The sequence below is a fragment of the Poecilia reticulata genome, linkage group LG8 (genome assembly GCF_000633615.1).
Source record: "Poecilia reticulata strain Guanapo linkage group LG8, Guppy_female_1.0+MT, whole genome shotgun sequence".
Lineage (NCBI taxonomy): Eukaryota > Metazoa > Chordata > Actinopteri > Cyprinodontiformes > Poeciliidae > Poecilia > Poecilia reticulata.
Genome location: NC_024338.1, coordinates 26,560,520 through 26,578,927, shown reverse-complemented (window position 1 = coordinate 26,578,927; position 18,408 = coordinate 26,560,520). Strand labels below are relative to the sequence as shown.

The 18,408-nt window shown below is 39.9% G+C and overlaps 2 protein-coding genes across 6 annotated transcripts in view; one reads left to right on the top strand and one right to left on the bottom strand.

Annotated features, from left to right (window-relative positions):
- The window catches only part of LOC103469419 (disintegrin and metalloproteinase domain-containing protein 11-like), an 18,913-nt gene extending 10,758 nt beyond the window's left edge, over window positions 1-8,155 (top strand). For 2 of the 5 annotated variants that reach the window (XM_017306324.1, XM_017306327.1), the window contains 14 exons: window positions 185-275; window positions 778-829; window positions 1,246-1,345; window positions 1,492-1,563; window positions 1,679-1,771; window positions 2,878-2,958; window positions 3,041-3,091; window positions 3,171-3,234; window positions 3,327-3,432; window positions 3,527-3,646; window positions 3,770-3,938; window positions 4,981-5,092; window positions 7,531-7,548; window positions 7,766-8,155. In XM_017306324.1, coding sequence (XP_017161813.1) covers window positions 185-275; window positions 778-829; window positions 1,246-1,345; window positions 1,492-1,563; window positions 1,679-1,771; window positions 2,878-2,958; window positions 3,041-3,091; window positions 3,171-3,234; window positions 3,327-3,432; window positions 3,527-3,646; window positions 3,770-3,938; window positions 4,981-5,092; window positions 7,531-7,548; window positions 7,766-8,061 — 1,425 coding nt within the window. In that variant the 3' untranslated portion in view covers window positions 8,062-8,155. Of the gene's footprint in view, window positions 1-184; window positions 276-777; window positions 830-1,245; window positions 1,346-1,491; window positions 1,564-1,678; window positions 1,772-2,877; window positions 2,959-3,040; window positions 3,092-3,170; window positions 3,235-3,326; window positions 3,433-3,526; window positions 3,647-3,769; window positions 3,939-4,980; window positions 5,093-5,446; window positions 5,862-5,882; window positions 5,974-7,530; window positions 7,549-7,765 lie in introns of those variants that run through there. The other 3 variants (XM_017306326.1, XM_017306325.1, XM_017306328.1) reach the window with 3 other exon arrangements.
- Window positions 8,156-11,148: 2,993 nt separating this feature from the next.
- p3h4 (prolyl 3-hydroxylase family member 4 (inactive)) lies at window positions 11,149-17,016 on the bottom strand. Its single transcript, XM_008417075.2, has 7 exons — window positions 16,456-17,016; window positions 14,417-14,566; window positions 14,157-14,328; window positions 13,950-14,078; window positions 13,726-13,871; window positions 13,277-13,360; window positions 11,149-11,718 (listed from the first exon to the last, which is right to left on the bottom strand). The coding sequence occupies exons 1-7, from the start codon at window positions 16,903-16,905 to the stop codon at window positions 11,569-11,571; spliced, it is 1,281 nt and encodes a 426-aa protein (XP_008415297.1). The 5' UTR covers window positions 16,906-17,016; the 3' UTR covers window positions 11,149-11,568.
- Between the last annotated feature and the right edge of the window lie 1,392 nt (window positions 17,017-18,408).

Here is an 18,408-nt window from a genome sequence, read left to right as displayed (position 1 = left end):
TATATGTATTTTGTGTGTTGTTCTGATTTATAATTAAAGCTACGGGTCAAAATTTCCTTTAAAATTGTTCAAACTGTGATGGTTGTTATCTGTGGAACAACGCGTCATGGTCAGTTTTTCTATTTCTTTGCCATTTTGTTTCAAATAATTATTACCTTTTAGTAAGTCTGTTTCTACCTTTCAGTATGGGAGTGTCGGGGCGATGGCCATCACTCTGTGTCAGAGTCTTGGCCAGAACATCGGGATGAGATGGAACAACGTAAGAGCCTCGGCAGGTAAGACAACTTAACACACAGAGGTTCCACATGATTTCACCCCTTTACCGTTTCATATCTCCAGTTCATACTCGTCACTATTTCATCCCAAGCTGTTGCACTCGCATTTATATCCACAAACAATTTCATACGTCTCAATTTTACCATTACTTATGAGTTTTTTTATGTTGTCCGTCAAGTATTTTTGATAAATTATGGAGATAACATCCAGGAATCTGCAAAGAACTGATCATACTGAAACATCGGTTCTTTCGCGTGACTTTATTTTCCCATTCTTCCATCTGAATCCAAATTACTGAGAACTCTGAAAACAGATGGAATTGTGACCTAAATAATGTGCAGGAACCCAAAATAGCCGGCCAGGCTTTTTCTTTTTTTTTTTTTTGACAGTTTCTAAAAAGTTTTTGTTTTGTAATATTTTCCTTTCATTTTCTGTGGTGTTTAAAAATAGAAGTTATTCTTTGTATTTTATGTTGTGTTTATTTTTCTTCTTCTTCTTCAGGTGACTGCAGATGCCCAGATGCCTGGGTGGGCTGCATAATGGAAGACACCGGGTAAAAAAAAAAAGCCTGTTTCTACCCTATTTGCTTAAACAAGTTAACACCTTCATGAGATTTAAAGTTTCTTATTTGAAGCCTAAATACATTTTTGCCTTAACAGGAGACGCCAGATTGCTGTGTAAAGTATTACAAAATGTGAACTAAAAGTATTTACTACATGAGTGAATTGGACTGGGCTCCCCCGGACAGATGGGACAATAAAGATGTGAATTATTTGAGATATATCTTACTGCAGATGGGAACATTTGTGTCAGATTGCAAAGTGATGGCACACACACACACACACACACCCACGGTTGATCTGGCATTCCTGACTGGCCAAAAAAGCATTGTACTGTTTGTGTTTTAGTGTATGTCTTGGTCTTCATGCGCCTGCGTGTGTGTGCGTGTGCTTATGTGTGTGATCACAGATTTTATCTGCCCAGAAAGTTTTCTCGCTGTAGTGTTGACGAGTACATCCAGTTCTTGCTCCAGGGCGGTGGGAGCTGCCTCTTCAACAAGCCGAATAAGGTGAGGATGATGAGGAGTGTGATGTCCATCTCTGAATAGATTCATCTTATAGATTTTATTCATTTGTACACCTTGCCTCATTTATCTCTATATTTCTACACAGTATTATCTTACAAATATATATATATATATATTTATTATTTTAGCTGTTGGACCCTCCAGAGTGTGGAAACGGCTTTGTGGAGCCAGGAGAAGAGTGTGACTGTGGATCCCAGGTGGTGAGTAGCCAGCTTTCCTTCACATTAAGCTTTATATTTCGACCTGAGATGATGTAAAGTTTAGTGGAACAGATTATTTTTCTATTTATTTATTTCTTCCTGTCTGTGGCTGTAGGAGTGTGYCCGCAGCGGAGGAGCCTGCTGTAAAAAGTGTACTCTTACCCATGATGCCATGTGCAGCAATGGACTCTGCTGCAGTGGCTGTAAAGTAAGTAGAACAAGAATCAAAGTTGCAGATCTATAAATTATGAAGACGGGTATGATTAATTTATACATTAGGCACAAGCAAAAACAAGAAGTTATTTTACCTGACTATAATAATAATAATAATAATAATAATCAATGTAATTTTTAGCGCACTTTTCATTAATAAAGATCTCAAAGTGCTACATGGTGCAGCTAAAAACAGATAAAATCAACAATCAAAAACAATAAAAAAAAAAAGACAGTCATTTAAAAGTGGAGTAGGCTTGTCTAAAAAAAGTTTTCAAGCCAGTTTTAAAAATCGGACAATAATTGCAGGGCTCTCAAATAGTTCGGGAGAGAGTTCCATAGACGAGGAGCCTTTTGCCACATTTTTCTGATAAATTTACTACAAAAATCTGATGATCATGTTGAATTTGTTCAACTCTATTTGGACTTAAACTTAATCCATGCTTGTTGGTCAAATGAAGCTAATATTAAGCTTTTTTGCAACAATAGAACACTGTAAGGCTGTTTGATGCAAAACGAAGTACACGTTTTTGGAAATGCTTCTTTTTCCAAGTCTTGTTTTATACACGTTGAGTGTAGCAACACATGAATCCACATCTATTTATGCATGACCTGGTATGCACGTACCACATACATTGCAAACACATAAATATTCATTTTCATCTCTCTCCAATCCATAATTATGCGCTTAAGTTGAAATAAAGGTAGAAAGCCATGCCACTTATCGCTTTTCCTTCCACAATGCTGAAGAAAGGGTTAATTCTTTATCAAAAGAAACTCTACTATGCCACCTAGTGGTAGATGTGAGAAAAGAGAAACTCTTGTGGCTTCCAGTTTAATTTTTACCCAAATTAAAATGCAGTCAAAACATTGGTGGAAATTTGATCAGCCACATACATAAAATCAAATGAAGATTGTTGCTAAACCTAAGCATAGTGAAATTTGAACAAGCAAATAATCCTGTCTTTATATTTTTTCATCCATTTGATGCTATATAAATAGATTTGATCCTTTTACGTCAACCTTTAAACTTTAAACCGCCAGTATGACACCTATATGACGTTTTCAACAACTTTAAGTCTCTCTCACTCTGCCTCCCAGTATGAGCTGAGAGGTGTTGCGTGTCGAGAGGCCGTGAACGACTGTGACATTCCCGAAACCTGCACAGGAGACTCCAGCCAGGTGAAACTTCCCGTGGAGAACGCTGGATTAAACTGATGCATGTTGCGTGAACRTTTATTTACGGGCTTTTGTTCTYTGGCAGTGCCCTCATAACGTCCACAAGCTGGATGGTTACATCTGCGACAACAGCCAGGTAAGATCTGGATCATTATATCTTCCAACTCTACTGCCGGGGCTTTTTATGCTTTACCTGCACTGTTTCACCTTCATAGGGACGCTGCTATGGTGGACGCTGCAGGACTCGTGATGGACAGTGCAAAGGACTCTGGGGCTATAGTGTGTATACAAAGAGACAAAAACAATTACCTCATCCTGTGACATGAACATGTGCATTACATTGACCGCTCCGCTTTTTAATCCTTGATCAGATTCAGCAGACAGGTTCTGTTATGAGAAGCTGAACGCTGAAGGGACAGAGAAGGGGAACTGCGGTCGGGGGGCTGAAGGGAAAGGCTGGCTGCAGTGCAACAAGCCGTGAGTCAAACAAGCTGCAGAGTTCTGAGCTGGATCCCCCCCAAAAAGCACAACCTGCTGTTTATAACTAAAGCATTTATTTCTCTCACCTCAGGGATGTATTATGTGGCTTCCTTTTCTGTGCAAACGTCACAACAAAGCCAAAATTTGGCGATCTGCAGGGTGAGGTGACCAGCTTTACCCTCTACCATCAGAACAAGTACCTGGATTGCAGGTAAGCTGCTGCAGCACATCTGCAGCATTTAACAGTGCAAAAAAAAGAAAAAAGTTCACTTTTAATATTGTAATTCCATTTGTCTTCTTCCACTTATGTGACGCTTGTGGACGCTTCACCCAGAGGCGGCCACGCCCTGCTGGAGGAYGGCTCCGACATGGGCTACGTGGAGGACGGCACACCCTGCGGTCCCAACATGATGTGTCTGGAGAGACGCTGCCTCCCCGTCGCGGCGTTTAACCTCAGCACCTGTACAGGATCTAAACTTGGACACATTTGCTCTGACCACGGGGTAAAGACATTCTGAACATGATTTGATTTTTAGAGGGAAAAATGTGGGTGTTTATTTRTTAAACTGGTTATTTTTCACCAGGATTATTTTAAAACAGAGGCTCGATATTTCAAATATTTTTTTAAAAATCCTAATAAAATCCAAACCTACGTCTATGGATTCATGTTGTAAACAATATTTATAAAATACTCATTGAGGTAATATAGGTTGTTGAAAGTCTGGTGCTTTTAATTTAATTTAGTTTTATTTTCCACATTCTATTGATTTTTATTTTTGCGTAGACAGGCATTCAGGAATAGAGTTRATGTTTAAAATGTATATAAAAATTCTGATATTTGTTATTAAAATTTATGTAAAAAAGTAACAAGATAAATCAAATAAAAAAAATAGACATATATTGGTGGTTTTACAATCCCAGAGTTTTTTGTTGTTGTCTTTTTTCAATATTTTTTAACCAAAATACCTTATTTGTGAAAGAATCAGCACAAAGAAACGAGAATAAATAAGCTAAGGATTTCACTCCATATTTTTATATTTCAAAAACAACTCATTTTACAAAGTAGATTATTTCAGCAGTGAAGTAATTGAATATGTCTCTTTTGTTCTATAACAAATCTATACATTTAAATATACCATTTACATTTTATATGGATTTAATACCAGACTGTTTTTTTTTATATAGTTGACTTTAATTTGTATTACTTTCCATATTTATTCCATCTTATTGAGACATTAAAAGCTAAATTATGGCATCTTGTKTTGAAAACTGACTAGAAGATCAAATATGGTTCTGTGAAAAAGTATTTGTTCACTTACAGAGGAGTCCCTCCGTTTTTAATATTTCATATCATCAAACACATTTAATAATATCAGACTAAAATAGCCTGAGTAAATACAAAATYAATAGAGTTTTGAAATGTTTTTATTTATAAAGGGGGAAAAAAAATCTTTCTGGAACATTTTTTGCTGATTTTTCCCGTGTTTGCTTACTGTTCCCCCCAACCGCCCCRCAACAACAACAACAACTGCTTCTTTCCTGCAGACCTGCAGCAACGAGGTGAAGTGCATCTGTGACCGCGACTACACAGGAAAGGACTGCAGCGTTTTCGATCCCATCCCTGAGCCCACCGTCCCGACAGGCCCGGAGAAAAAAGGTCAGCGGCAGAACTCAAGCTTTCCCATCTCTCTCTCTTCCTCTCTCTTCCTCTCTTTCTCTCTCTCTCTCTCTCTCTTCCTCTCTCATCATATAATCCCCCGCTCATGGTCTCTTCTCACCACCTTCTCTCTGTGCTGAAACCACAAAGTGGGATAACTCACCTGACTGTCATGAGGATGTTGAGCCGTGTGTTTTCCTTCCTGCTGAGTCTTGCTGGTGTGTGTTGAGCGTATTGTGCTGAAATGTGAATATGTGTGCGGTGCTTAGAGGTGTTTCTTTCGGGGGGGGGCTTTTTGTTGTTTTTTTTCAGGCACTGCATTTTTTTTTTTAAGTGTCTCTTACTTTCTTGCAGTCTGCCAATGAGACAGAGAAATTAAGCAGCTGCTCTTTTAGGCCCAAAACTGCCATCCTGAGCAGGAGGGTGTCCAGCTGAGAGAGCAGGAGAGGGGGAATGAGAACAAAGTAAAACATCTCTCTCTCCTTTTTTTTTCTTCGTGTAACTGTTGTCCCCCCTCTTGACCCCGTCCCACTGAACCTCCCTCGCTCACCTGCCACCCAACGTGATGGTCTCCCCCTCCCCTTCATCTCTCTGTCTGTCTCTGTCTGCAGGTTTCTCACCATCTGCCTCTCTCTCTCTCTCTCTCTCTCTCTCTTTCTCTTTCTCTCTAGTTGATGTTGTACTGTGTTGATGCGGTCTTCTGACGTGTGTTTTTTAGTGGTGTTGTTTTTGTTTCTGCCCCTCCTCTTCCTCCGCACCCTTCCTCCTCCCCTCCCCCCCCTCTGCGCAGGTCCCAGTGGCACCAATATCATAATAGGGTCCATCGCAGGTGCTATTCTCCTGGCAGCTATAGTCCTAGGGGGAACAGGATGGGGATTTAAGTAAGAGTTCTGGCATGCCTTTGTGTACCTGTCTGCTTCTACCTCAAGAACCCCCATCCACTCCTCCCACTATCACCAGTCTGAAATAGCTGCAACTCATTGCCCAGTAGCTGGGAGGGGAGCTGGGGGAGTGAACTCTGAGACGCTCTCACGCTTGAACGCTTTATAGGCTTTGAGATCAAATCCTCACCGGTTGTTTTTGCTCACGTTTCTGTCTACGTAAATGTGTTTTCCCGCTCGGCCTCTTGCAGCGACGGCTGAGCGGGAGGGAGATATTTCTCTGCCAGGATCCGTTAGAATCAATCTGATCTACACCACTGGTGCCACGTCTGGAAGTTCCCCGTTACTTTTGTTTGCCTTTCTGGACTTGCGTTACCTTTCAAAAGTTCTGAAGAATCCCGAATTTATTCAGAAGACTTTCTGTTAACCTTCAAAAGTGGTCTCTGTTAATGGTTCACTTGAAGAAAGTTCAACACCTTGCAAGGAAAATAAAAAAAAGAAATGAGGGATGACTCAAGACTTTTCCACAGTATTATCCATGTCGGCTTAACCTAAGCAAACTGTATTCTATTTCTACTTTTATTACATTGTTCAAGCCTCCGTTATTCATTTTTCCTCAGTAGGCCTCATCCTAACCCCGAGTCCCCTCAGTCTACTGCAACAAACCGCCTCTGCATGCTCGCTTTGGTTCCCTCTGTAAGACCTGACCTAAAAGGACGGCTCCTACTGGCTAATGAATTAGATTGCCAGTGAAAGGTTATGCATGCTGTCGTTCCTTTTAGGGTCAGTGGGACAGTGCTGGCCACATTTATTAGGATTCCTGGTAAGGATGCATATAAAAATGCTCAAGTCGTGTATCATTTTCTTTGGATGTACAACTTCTTATGCAGCACAGTTTTTCCTCTATGCTTAGCAGTAAGGATGAGGGGTTCTCACAAATTGCAGACCAATCTAGAGTGATTGTTGCCAAAAATCTCAACCTTTTTCTCTTGCCAAAATTTAACAAATGCAAATGTACAAATGTACAAAAGAGTACAGTTATTTTAAAATATTATTTCGGAGCCCACAGGAGGCTTTCTTAAAAACTATTAGTTCTTTACGTTGGTTTTGTTTCCTCTCTGAATAGATGTACTCAAATGTGGCTGGCACTGTGTGCATGAGCAAGTTTCTTCCTACTAGTTAGACTTATTAACAGTTTCTGCTGAATGTGATCTCGCCACTTTATTCTGACGGAAGATCATTTCAGGGATATCATACTGAATTATCATCGTTGGATTTATGTCTTGTAGTTGAATCTAACAGTGCCATTCAGCAGAGCTAATTCAATAGAAACAATTTGAAGTTTTAATTCAATTCTAATTAATATTTCGTCCGTTTTGTGCAGCTAGTGTTCATGCTTCTTCATTTTGTCCCATTTTACGCAATGTTCTAACAATCTAAAAAAAAACGACAACAAAAAAAAACACTGTTGTAGTAATTGTTTGTACTTTCCCGTTCTTGCTGATTGAACATGTTCTGACTTTTTGTCTCCTTTCTTGGCTTGCTTCTGTGACGCAGGAACATTCGAAGAGGAAGGTACAATCTTAGAAAATATAGTAGTCAACCTGTAACTTAATTCGTTAAAATTATTTGGATGTTGTTTTTTTAGGATTATTTCACTCCTGCTTGACAGCGATGCATCTCGATGCAACCTCTGCTTTGACTTTAAAGCTAAATTTGTACATTTTCTGCCCGTCTGTGTTAATCTTCCTGCAGCTGTTTTTTTTTTTTTCCTTCTGTCCTTGTGTTTCAGATCTGGAGGAGGATAAGATCACTGTCTGTCTCTCTGTATGTGTCCTGTCCATGCTCGTCTTCCTCCTCGCACCGTGTCGTTTCCACGATAAAGAAGAGGGGAATGAAAAAAAAAGAACACACAAGTCTTCCATTTCAGCCCCGGGATCTCTCCAAATCTACGTAGATGATCACTTCCTCCAAACTCCCGTCTGCTCCTTCCATTTGTCCTTCTTTGGGATCCCCACCGCCCTGGGGCCCGTGGGGCTCCTCTCGCCATACCAGCCAGATCACACTCATGTGGCTGCTGCCAGCTGAGGATTGTGTCCAGGCTTCACCTAAAGCAAGGATGTGGCCGTCTCTGTGGGAGACGCCAGGGGTCCTTATCCAGTCTAGAGGCCCTGTGAATGTGCTTTGGTGTCTTCTTCTCACAGCTCAGACATTCTGGGGGAACAAAGTACACGTCGATGGTGGACCAATTTGATAAGAGACTCAAACCTGCCACTATTTCAGTCCAAGATTCAAAGCTGGACGAGTGCACAGACCGAACTAATGTGACAGAAGATGAAACGTTGGCTGTTTTTTTTTTTTCCTTCCAAAAATATGGACCTGAGGTTCAGTACCTCCATAACTGGCCGTGAGTTGGTGCACCTTTAATTATCAGTTCAACATTTGGAGATGAGGAAATGACTGCAAAAGAAATCCTACAATTGTCTGTTTGCATGTTTTCCAAAGAGAGGCTAAGGAAAGACTAATTGCCAAAATAAGTCGTTCGCAGTGCCTTGCAAAAGTATTCATACCCCTGACAACCTCTTGTCATGTAACGAAAAGTTTGCAGATTAAGTGAAGCTGAATAGCTTTTCACTTTTTTTTAAAACAAATCTGAAGTTTGGTTTTCATTTGTATCCACTCCCCTTTTATTAAGATACCCTTAAATACTGGTCGCCTTTAGAAATGATCTAATTAGTAAATAGAGAAGCTGTTGACGCCACAGCTATTAATTGTGAATTTTACAAATCTTGCTTTTATGAACGAAGAAGCAAGAAGAAAGTCAGCTTTGAGCAAAAAAAAATACATTAGTCAGTTTTATAATTTGTAACAGGCCATAAGGCACAGATGAATTTAAAATGGTATGCGCGTCAGAAAACCAACACTGGATATGAACCTGAAAGATGGTAGTATCATGATTTGGGGCATGCTTTTTCGACAAGGAAGCTGGTCAGAGTAAAAGAGAAAGATTGATGGAGCAAATCTGGAATAAAATCTGTTGAGACTGAAAAACTCTTCAAATTGGGGTGAAGGGTCACCTTCAGCAGGACGACAACCTTACCTAAATCTAAAACTGTGGTAAGACTTAACTTTCTTTTCAAAAACATTATGTATGAAATTTGACTGTGCAATTTTGTAAAGAATAATAATAGGACATCATGTTCTCTAGATGTGCAAAGCTAGTAAAGAGGTGACCCATAAGATTTCCACATGTAATAAATTTAACAAGAGGCAACTCTCCATGTTTTTACCTAAAGGTATTAATACTTTTGCAAGGCACTGTGTCAATAATTCTCAGCTTATGAGCATCTTATGCTCCACTAACTTCCTCCATATGAGTTTTCAGGTAAAACGAGAAGCTACGTTGTTATGGTTTTGGGATCATTTTTTAAAAAGAAACCACTGAACTACGAAGCAGCAGAGACCGTAACTTAGTGTTTTAAATGTCAGAACGACCAACGTACATTCCACTCTACCTGTCCGTGTGCCCTCACCTCTTCCAAAGTGTGTAGAAGGTTTACTCTGTATGTCTGTGATTGTGTGAGTGAAAGATATTTTTAAAGGAAGCCAGAATGTACAGTATTTGTGTTTACATTTAATGTAGGGGGCAGTCGCGTCCACGCACACGTGTACACTCCTCTTAGGTAGGCAGGTTTTACCTCTCGTCTCTTTCTACGACCCGCTGGCGGCCGCAGCCAGGCGGCGCGTTATTGCCAATTTTTAAGTCTTACATTGACAGGAAACAAGCACCTGCCCACTGTACGCACACCCATTTGTAAATATGTGCAAATTTTACTGAATGTTAAATGCAACCGATGGAGCTTTACTGAAAGCTGTGTTGAAACATTTAGTTTTGTTTCTACTAATGAATAGCCTCTGATCTCTCGTCACAGCCTGCATTTGCAAAGCCCTCTAAACACGACCCCCCTTTTCATGTATCTCTAAATGTGGCTTAACAGCCCTGTCTTTCACAAAATCTTTTGTATGTTTGTTGATAGCCACCAAGCCTCTGAGAAAAAGCCACCCACCCCAAACCCACCTACCACTAAAAAAAAAAAAAAAAACTCTGAGGACCCTTTGCTGTACATGAGATTAAAGTTTTGGTTTGGGGTCCAAGAGGCTGTTTGTCTGATGCTGTCAGTGTAAATGAGGTCAGTTTGGTTTGAATGAGGTTTGCACTTTGCCAGATGCACTATTGTTATTACAATATGTACAGAGGGAGCATCAGATATGATCAAGAGGGGGTTAAAAAAAAAGAAAAGAGGCATCTTTCACCATATTTTTAGACACTATCTTTTTGGACTGAGACAATGGGGGGGAAAAAAAAACATCAACTGATGTTGTAGATGGACTGAAATGAACAAAAATAAAATACTGAAACATGAAGTCACCTCTTCTCTTACATTATTCTGCCTGTCTTTAGCTTTATACCCATAAAAATACAAAGTATTACTATGATTTTTGAAGTGCGTGTACACTTGACATGCAAAATCCAATCTCATGCTACTTCTATTCAAAGCGTACATGATTCTTCTAGATCAGATTATGGGGTGCCACACAACATCTTTCACAATATCTATGCTGCTGACACATAACCTTAGTCCACTGCTGTTACTGAACCAAAATATTCATCATTACTTATGATGTCCTCTATCTCAATCTAAAAAAAAAAAGACCAAAGTCAACGTTTTTGCCCAAAGAAGGCAAGTTGAGAAATCGGCCTTTCACTAGACCCAATCAGTCTGAGGTCACAGATAATCCTTGGACTCAAACTTCAAGGTTAAAAACAAAATGTTCCATTAATAAATGAAATAATTATCACATTAAAAATGTATAAATGTTCATGTGTTTAGACAGGACATCAAATACTGATGTGTGCTTCTAATTTTAAGTAGTTTAGATTATTGTAATAATCTGAGGGTATGTCTGTCCCTAAAAAAAAATAAATCAAATTAAAAATATAAATAATTTTAAAATCAGAAGCATGTCATTCAATATGCTGCTCGAGAGTCCTGACCTACACCAGGAAAACATCTCCGTTACACTATTGTATTAAACAAAATATGTGAAAATTTTTTAAAATTGAGAATAAGGGTTCACATTTTTGGCCTTCTAGAGAGACAAAAACCGAAATCGTAATTATTAAAATAATATTTTAATTGCAAGAAACATCTCTTGAAAACCAAACTGTTGCTGGTGGTAATCATTCGGCATGAGAAATGTTACGAGTCACCTTGCTTATAAAAACGGCACACGGACATTCAACTTTCTTTAAATAAAAAAAAGAAACGAGGACAAAAATTGCAGAAATGTCGTGAACACTTGGCAGCGCACAGGCCAAGAAAATAACGGTTTAAATAAGGTTGAAATCAGTCTCATGTTGATCAATATGACTGGGTGGGAAAAAAAACAGGAGAAAATCAGTTTTGCTGTTTCTTCTTAACACTGTAAGAAATGTAAATGTCTGTCAGTTGAAAAGTCTTTTTGGTTTTTAGCCCTGGGGGGTGGGATGGAGTTGGAGGAGTTGGCCCCTCTGCACACGGATAAAAACGGACATCAGTCGGCTTCCTCACCAGCGTCCCACTTAGATTTCGGTTCCTGCCACCACTCTGCCAAGAAGGACTCCTCATAGTCACCCATTCCTTCAAATTCAGCATCAGGGTGCTCAGAGTGAGAAGTGGCCGCTTCTTCTGGACTCACCACTTCCTGGATAATAGAAGAACAAGGCAAGTTCACATAAGGCAACACGATTACTTCTTTAGCCTCATTCTTTGTAGACAAAAATAAAACATTTTCCTTCTTGGTTCCCATAAATCTTTCACACGTGCTCCCTGTAATTCAGCCCTGTCCTCCTCCCCCCCTCTCGGGTCCAGGAGGTTTGCAGGACTAGGAGGAGCTGACCCGAGTTAAATTGGACGTGGCGCAGTGTGAGTGGTCGACACCTCCAAGCCACACACCGCACGCTGCTGGTGGAAAACACAACACTCCTCCCTTTCATTCTCACTTTACCCCATGTCTTTTAGCATTCTCAACCACAGCTTGCATTTATCCGACAACTTGTATTGCTGTGTTAGAAGTGTCATTCCCACCGTGTCTGGTCATGCAGACAGTTCAGGTCTTATCTGCTGAGACATAATCATCTCTGGCTCAGGAAACTGCCGCCAAGCCAACTCATTGTGGCTTTGTGGGAATTTTGATTGTGCTGCAAGACAGAATCTCTGGCATGGAAAATCCTCATGAGGTTGTCTTAGAGCCCCTACAAACTTGTCCTCGTGTCGTCTGATATATTTGATGAGTTTTTGTAAATAAATAAAGATGGAAATGGACAAAAAGGCCCGTAATTACAATAAAATTTGCTCGACGATAAATTGTCCCAAAAAGGTATTGCGATAAATGATAATATTGTTATTTTGAGACCATTTTAATGTAACACATCCTCAAAGATCAATAAACTTTACATTCTAATGAACATTTAACACTGGAACTGGAAGAGACAATATCCAAAATAAAAAATAAAACAGAAACAACAAATAAAATTAATTATGAAGTCTCTGTAAATATTGTCCTTCCAAAAAAAAAAAAAAAAAAAGGCTAATTGAGACCATTTGTCATCCAGTTTTTGGTAGAAAGAGAAAAACGATAACTCATGTAAACAGAAATTATTTAGCTTGTTTTATTTTTATTTTTTTATGCGGTTAACTGATTTATTGCTTATTGCAACAGTACTATGGACAAGTGATGCTCTGCTTACTTCGCCTCTAAGAAGTTTGCCAGACCCGTCGCATCTCAGATTGTCCACCAGACTTAACAGAAAGTCCTTCTCGCATATTTGTCATTTTTTTGCATACCAAACCACCAGGATTGTTTGTTACCAAAAATACAATGTCTACATGCTCAGACGTGTGATGGTAGGACAAGAAAACGGTTATTTTTTCCTGGTCTGATGGACATCATGGAGACTTGGTCACCTAAAGGGGCTATAGTTTCTAATATTCCAGTTCGGGAAACACCCGAATCTCTTGAGTCCCTCAAGAGATTCATCAATTTTTGGATTACTTGCAATATAGAAACGTGAAGCACAACGTGCAGTCAATATCACATCTCAACAATCCTGGATCAAATCTTTGGTACACAAATGCAATATCTATATGTTTATTTCAATATAGTATGATTAATAGCAAAGTTTAGAATTATTATGAGGCTAACTTAGCATTACTTTATCATTTTTTGCTATTATGAAACAGAAATCCCAGAGGAAACGTACCTCATCGTCTGTGTGGAGGTAGTTCAGTGCAAACTCGAGCATTTCTTTCTGTTTGATTGTCTGGTTGTAAAACCTCAGGGCCTCCTGAAACGTGAAAGACAGATCAGCACTTGAGTTAGCTTAGTAAACAACAAAAGTGTTTTATAACCCAAATTTGGTCTGTGGTCAGGTTTTTTTTCCCCCTCTCCTGCTACAAAAGTGCCACATTTACAGTTTTACAGCTGGTACTCTGAAGCTCCTGCCAAATTTACACCACGTAAAAATGCAGAAAATACAAGTTTGTCGCGATTACGTGAGTTTCTAATTACAGCCCTGTGATTGTGTTAACGATTACGCCAGCGCTGCTTTTTACAACGTCGCTGCCCTGCTTTGCTGGGTTTGTTTTGACCAACAGCAGATGGATACAGCAGATGGATACAGCAACGGCGGCGGCGGTTTGCTTCACTCACAGGCCGCGGCTGGAAGTCCTCCTCCTTGAGCCCCCACTGCTCCCGGTAGAAACGATAATAGGCGACGTTCTGCTGCATCACCTGGTCGCTGGGGTCGAACAGCATGTAACTGGCTGCACAGGGAGCCGCATTCTTCACGTCGTTCACTGGTAAAGACGACAAGAGCTCATGGCAGATTTGTAAAAGTCAAAAGACAGACGCCTGAATCTCGGTTTCGCTCCTACATTTATAGTATGAAAACTGAAGGTAGTGGTACATGGTGGCGACAAACTTTTCCACAAAGAACCCTCCGACGCTGGGCGTCAGCTGCTCCTCGCACTTCACTTTGCATTTCAGCACATCAAGGAAGAGATCTGAGGGCAGAGGAGACGAACATATCGTCACGCATCTCCAGCGCGCTGACATGAAGCTGCTGCCGTTCGCCCCGGTACCTGCTAGGGACGGGTAGAAGTCTTTAAACTCCAAGATTTCATACGAGCCTTCGCAGCCTGCTGAGCAGAGGTTGTACACCTCGAAGAACTGCGTGATGGCCTGCTCCATGTTCCTGGCGCTGCTGCTGAAGTCTCCACTGTTGTAGAGCACCACGCTCTTTAGGAAAACACTCTGCCAGCAGAGAGACACAGTGGTTATTGTTTTCGGGAGGCTCATACGTCGATCTGTGTGTTTTTGTGTTTAAGGCTTTGCTACTGACTTCATACGGCTGCTCCTCGTGGTCGATGAGATATTCATCCACATCAAACAGGCTTTTGTAGTAGTTCATGTTTTTGGTCAAATAGGGCTCGTCAGGGTTCTTCTTGAGGAAGGTGTGGGTTGCAGACACAGCCTTCTCCACGTTGTTAAGCTGAGGAGGAACACAAGACATGATCACAATCTCCCCAAAACACACACGAAGGACCTCATCCTTACCGGTGAATGGTGCAACAGGAAGAAAGTCCTATTTCCTACGTTTGTAGTGCAAATGTGGTGCTGGCAGTGAAAGACAAGCAGTGCTCAAGTGAAGATATTCTTGTAATCCACTCATTATCCATTTGATTTAAACCTGCCACCTTTTTCAAGGAGCCTGCGGTTGTTGTTGTTTTTTTATTCTTCTATGATCAATGTTATTTCATCAATTATAGTTAATTGGTGAAATTAATACAAGTTTTCACAAATTGTATGGGTGTTGTACCTTAGTAGAGAAATTGGAATCAGTTGATCAGCTCTCAAAGAAAATCAAAAATTGGTACTGTTGACCAAAATCCTTATTGTGATGTTTTGTTTTGTTTTTTATTTCGAGTTTTTGAGACTTAGGAACATCATCTCTCTTTACCTACCTTTTCTTTTTTAGAAAAGGCTTGTAGAAAATATTTTTTTCTACTTGAGGTGGAAAAAACAATGTTCTTTCTGAACAGCCCATTTCATACTTGAACTCTTTGGAAGCTTCTTTTCTTTTTATTTATTTATTTATTTATTTAAAGAAAAAAAATAATTCTGTCCAGATGATTAATCCATGTCTAGAACAGGTTGCAATAACTCCCAAACAAACACATTTCTCTGTTCTGGTGCATTGTGTGTTGGTCTTTAAAGTTAAGATCTGAATGCTAGACGACAAAAACAAAGTTAATAGGAGTTTTAAAATAAAAATAAATAAACTTAAGAAATAACTCATAAGTGATTGTAAATGCTGATTCTTTCAAGCTTTGATTGAACATAGAAATACTAGCCGTGTTATTTATTTGTATTTAAAGTGGTAGACTGCAGATATTTGAGGAGCTACTGACAGAAACGTACATAAAAAGGGAGTTGATGTCAATCGGCYACAGGTTGATTACAAAATATGAGTGATTAATTCATTCACCTCCAACTAGACCAGTCAAGCTGTAGATTCTGTTTAACAGAATAATCGTATTCATTTTTAATCTTCACATTCTTGCCAATAGTATGTATTGAAGCTGTTGTTGTTTCTTTTTGTGCCATTAAGCTGTTTTACTCAATTAGAAGCATGCTGGCTGATCAAAGATACATCCGATCAGAGATTTTATTGGGGATTAGCATTAATCCTGAGCTATTTTAGATCAATTTCAGAATAACTGATCTAAAATTATAATGTTTTGATAAAGGTCGCTTCCTGGAAAGACAAAGTTCATTCTTCAGGTTTTGAAAAGCCATCACTGACTTGTAAACATCAACATAATCTCATGTCACTTAACTTCACCACATATATCGGACCTGGCAGAAAAAGAAAAAAAAAACTTTTAAAAATGTAATGTTGAAATGTGTAAAGACTTTCTCAAAGACTCTTCAGAAAGTCTGAATAAATATTGCACAAAGTTTAAGAGGTTACAACAAAACATTAAAAAGTGAGAGGCACATTTCATTAAGTGGTCTAGCATGGCTAAGGCAGGACTATTAAATCCCCCACAAGTCTGACTGACAGAGAGGAGAATGGGGGGATTGTTTTCAGGGGGACACTGGAAGAGACGTGGCACATGCTCAATTCAGTCTGCAGGAGGGCGCAACAAGGCAGCAGAGAAACTGCCCTCCTCACCTCTGACTACAAGTTTCCTCTCACTGAGTCCAGTTGGGTGTATTCACTATAGGGAGTCTGCTATTCATATTTTAGCAAAGCTACAATCATACGCCAAGATTCCAGAAGGAAAGCAACCCTGACTCACACTCTCAATGAAAAACAACGCAAAACGTCAGCATCCAGGCGACATCTAGACCCAAATCAAAGCTCCCAGGTCTCACCTGATAATAAGCATACTGAATGTACCGATACGGTATCCTTTTCTCAAACGTTTCCAGCAAATCCCTCCGTGGATAGGAGAATTTAAAAACTGGGAAATCTGCCTTGCACTTTTTCAGGCAGGCAGCCCTCAGCAGGATGTGGCGCACAACGCGGAGGCTGCTGTCGGGGAGCGGGGAGTCGCTGTCCCGGCTCGCGGAGCTGCAGTTTCGGCCGCAGAACGCCTCGCTGTCCCGCAGCAGCCGGTGGAGCCGCAGGCTGAGCTCCAGGTACTTGACGCTCTCCGCCCAGCTCTGCGCTGCGTACTGCTCCAGCGCGTAGTTGTACGCGGACTCCAGCGGCATCATGTCCTTCTGGGGGAAACTTTTGAAGCTGTACTTCTCATACTGAGCCTCCACCAGGAAGGGCACAAGAAGGGCCAGGCACAAGTTTCTCGGGAGCATCATCCCCATTCCCCGGCAAGAGCGGGAGTCCTCTCCGGCTTTGAATGGATCCAGGAGACTTCCCTTTTTCGCCTCTTAACAAGGTTTGCTCATGTCTGCCTGCACGTAGCCAGTAAAATCCCTGTAGGAATAAGACACTAAAAACTTGAATCCTTGGGCAATATTTTCAAAATAAAAGCTTTTCAAACATTGTAAATCTTTGAAAAAAAAAGTTTAGTTTTTTGAATACCAACCTTGTGCTCTTTTTTGGATCTAAATGTTTTAAACAAGACACATTTTCAAGCAAAAGTTATGCATCATCTTTAATTCAAGAAAACTGATCATTTCTCGTTTAGAAATTCCAATTTCAACTCTTGGAAATTATTCTGAAGGTACAACTTCCTGCTACCCGTGTAAATGATGATAATTTTTTCTTGCTTGACAGCAAGCAAAAGTCTGGACCTCAAGGAGGAAAGGCTCTAAATACTCAGTTTTGTCACTCAGCAGGCGTCTAACAACCCCTGATTATTACAATATTAAACATCCTGTTGTATTTTTCAACAATGTAATTTTACGTGTTCCATTCGCAACCTATACAAATACTTATCGGCAGATTTATTTGAAAAGTTTTGAAAGTATTTGGCCATACAGCCCCTACTTAAAGTCTCAGTAAACTTGCAAGATTGAACATTATGAGTTTGAAAACCATTCTGCGTTTTAACAATGGGTACTTTTCAGTCTACACAAGAATACTCTTCTTTTGGAGAATAACATTGAATGCACACTTAGTTACCCAATGAAATAAATTTTGACAGACTTTCTAAAGACTACGGGTTTAATCCCACTGTTCTACTCGGGATTTGGCGTTTCCAGCATTAAAAACATGGGGACGGTCGGCATCGTAAGCCAGCCTTTACACGTTTGCAGAATTCCATTAGAAAGTAGGAGGATCTCCTCCTTCTCCCTCTGCGGTTCTTTGCAGCGCAGAAACTTAAGGGTGCGGTAAGTTAGACAAAAAGAGATGCAACAGAGCCGGAAATGACGACTCATTTCCATCTAAGTAAAAGCACAAGGTAAAAACTATTTTCAGTAGCCTTGCATGAGGTAAAATTGGTGTGATTTTTACAAAACTGTATTTCAAAGAAAGAAAAAAAGTTGATCTTTTTAATTGTGGCTCTTCAGTGTTGTGCTTTGCTGATTTGTGGAAACTGTGTAAGTTATTCACTTGCCATCCATTTTAACAACAACAAAAAAAAGCCACATAATATTTAGAAATCTTGGTTGCCAATGACAGACATGCTGGTTTGTATTTCAGACACTGAGGATCTAGTTTTTTATTTATTTTGGTGTGTTTGTTTTTACCGTCTTTTAGAACAAAAGGCAGAACATTGTCTAAAAAAAGAACTGAAAAAGAAATCCAGTAAGCAACAGTCATAATAATAATGCCTTGCTGTCGGGGGAGATTAGCTAAAGTGGGCTGAGGATAAAGAAATGTAAATCCTGATGTAAACTAAACTTATTATTGTTATTTTG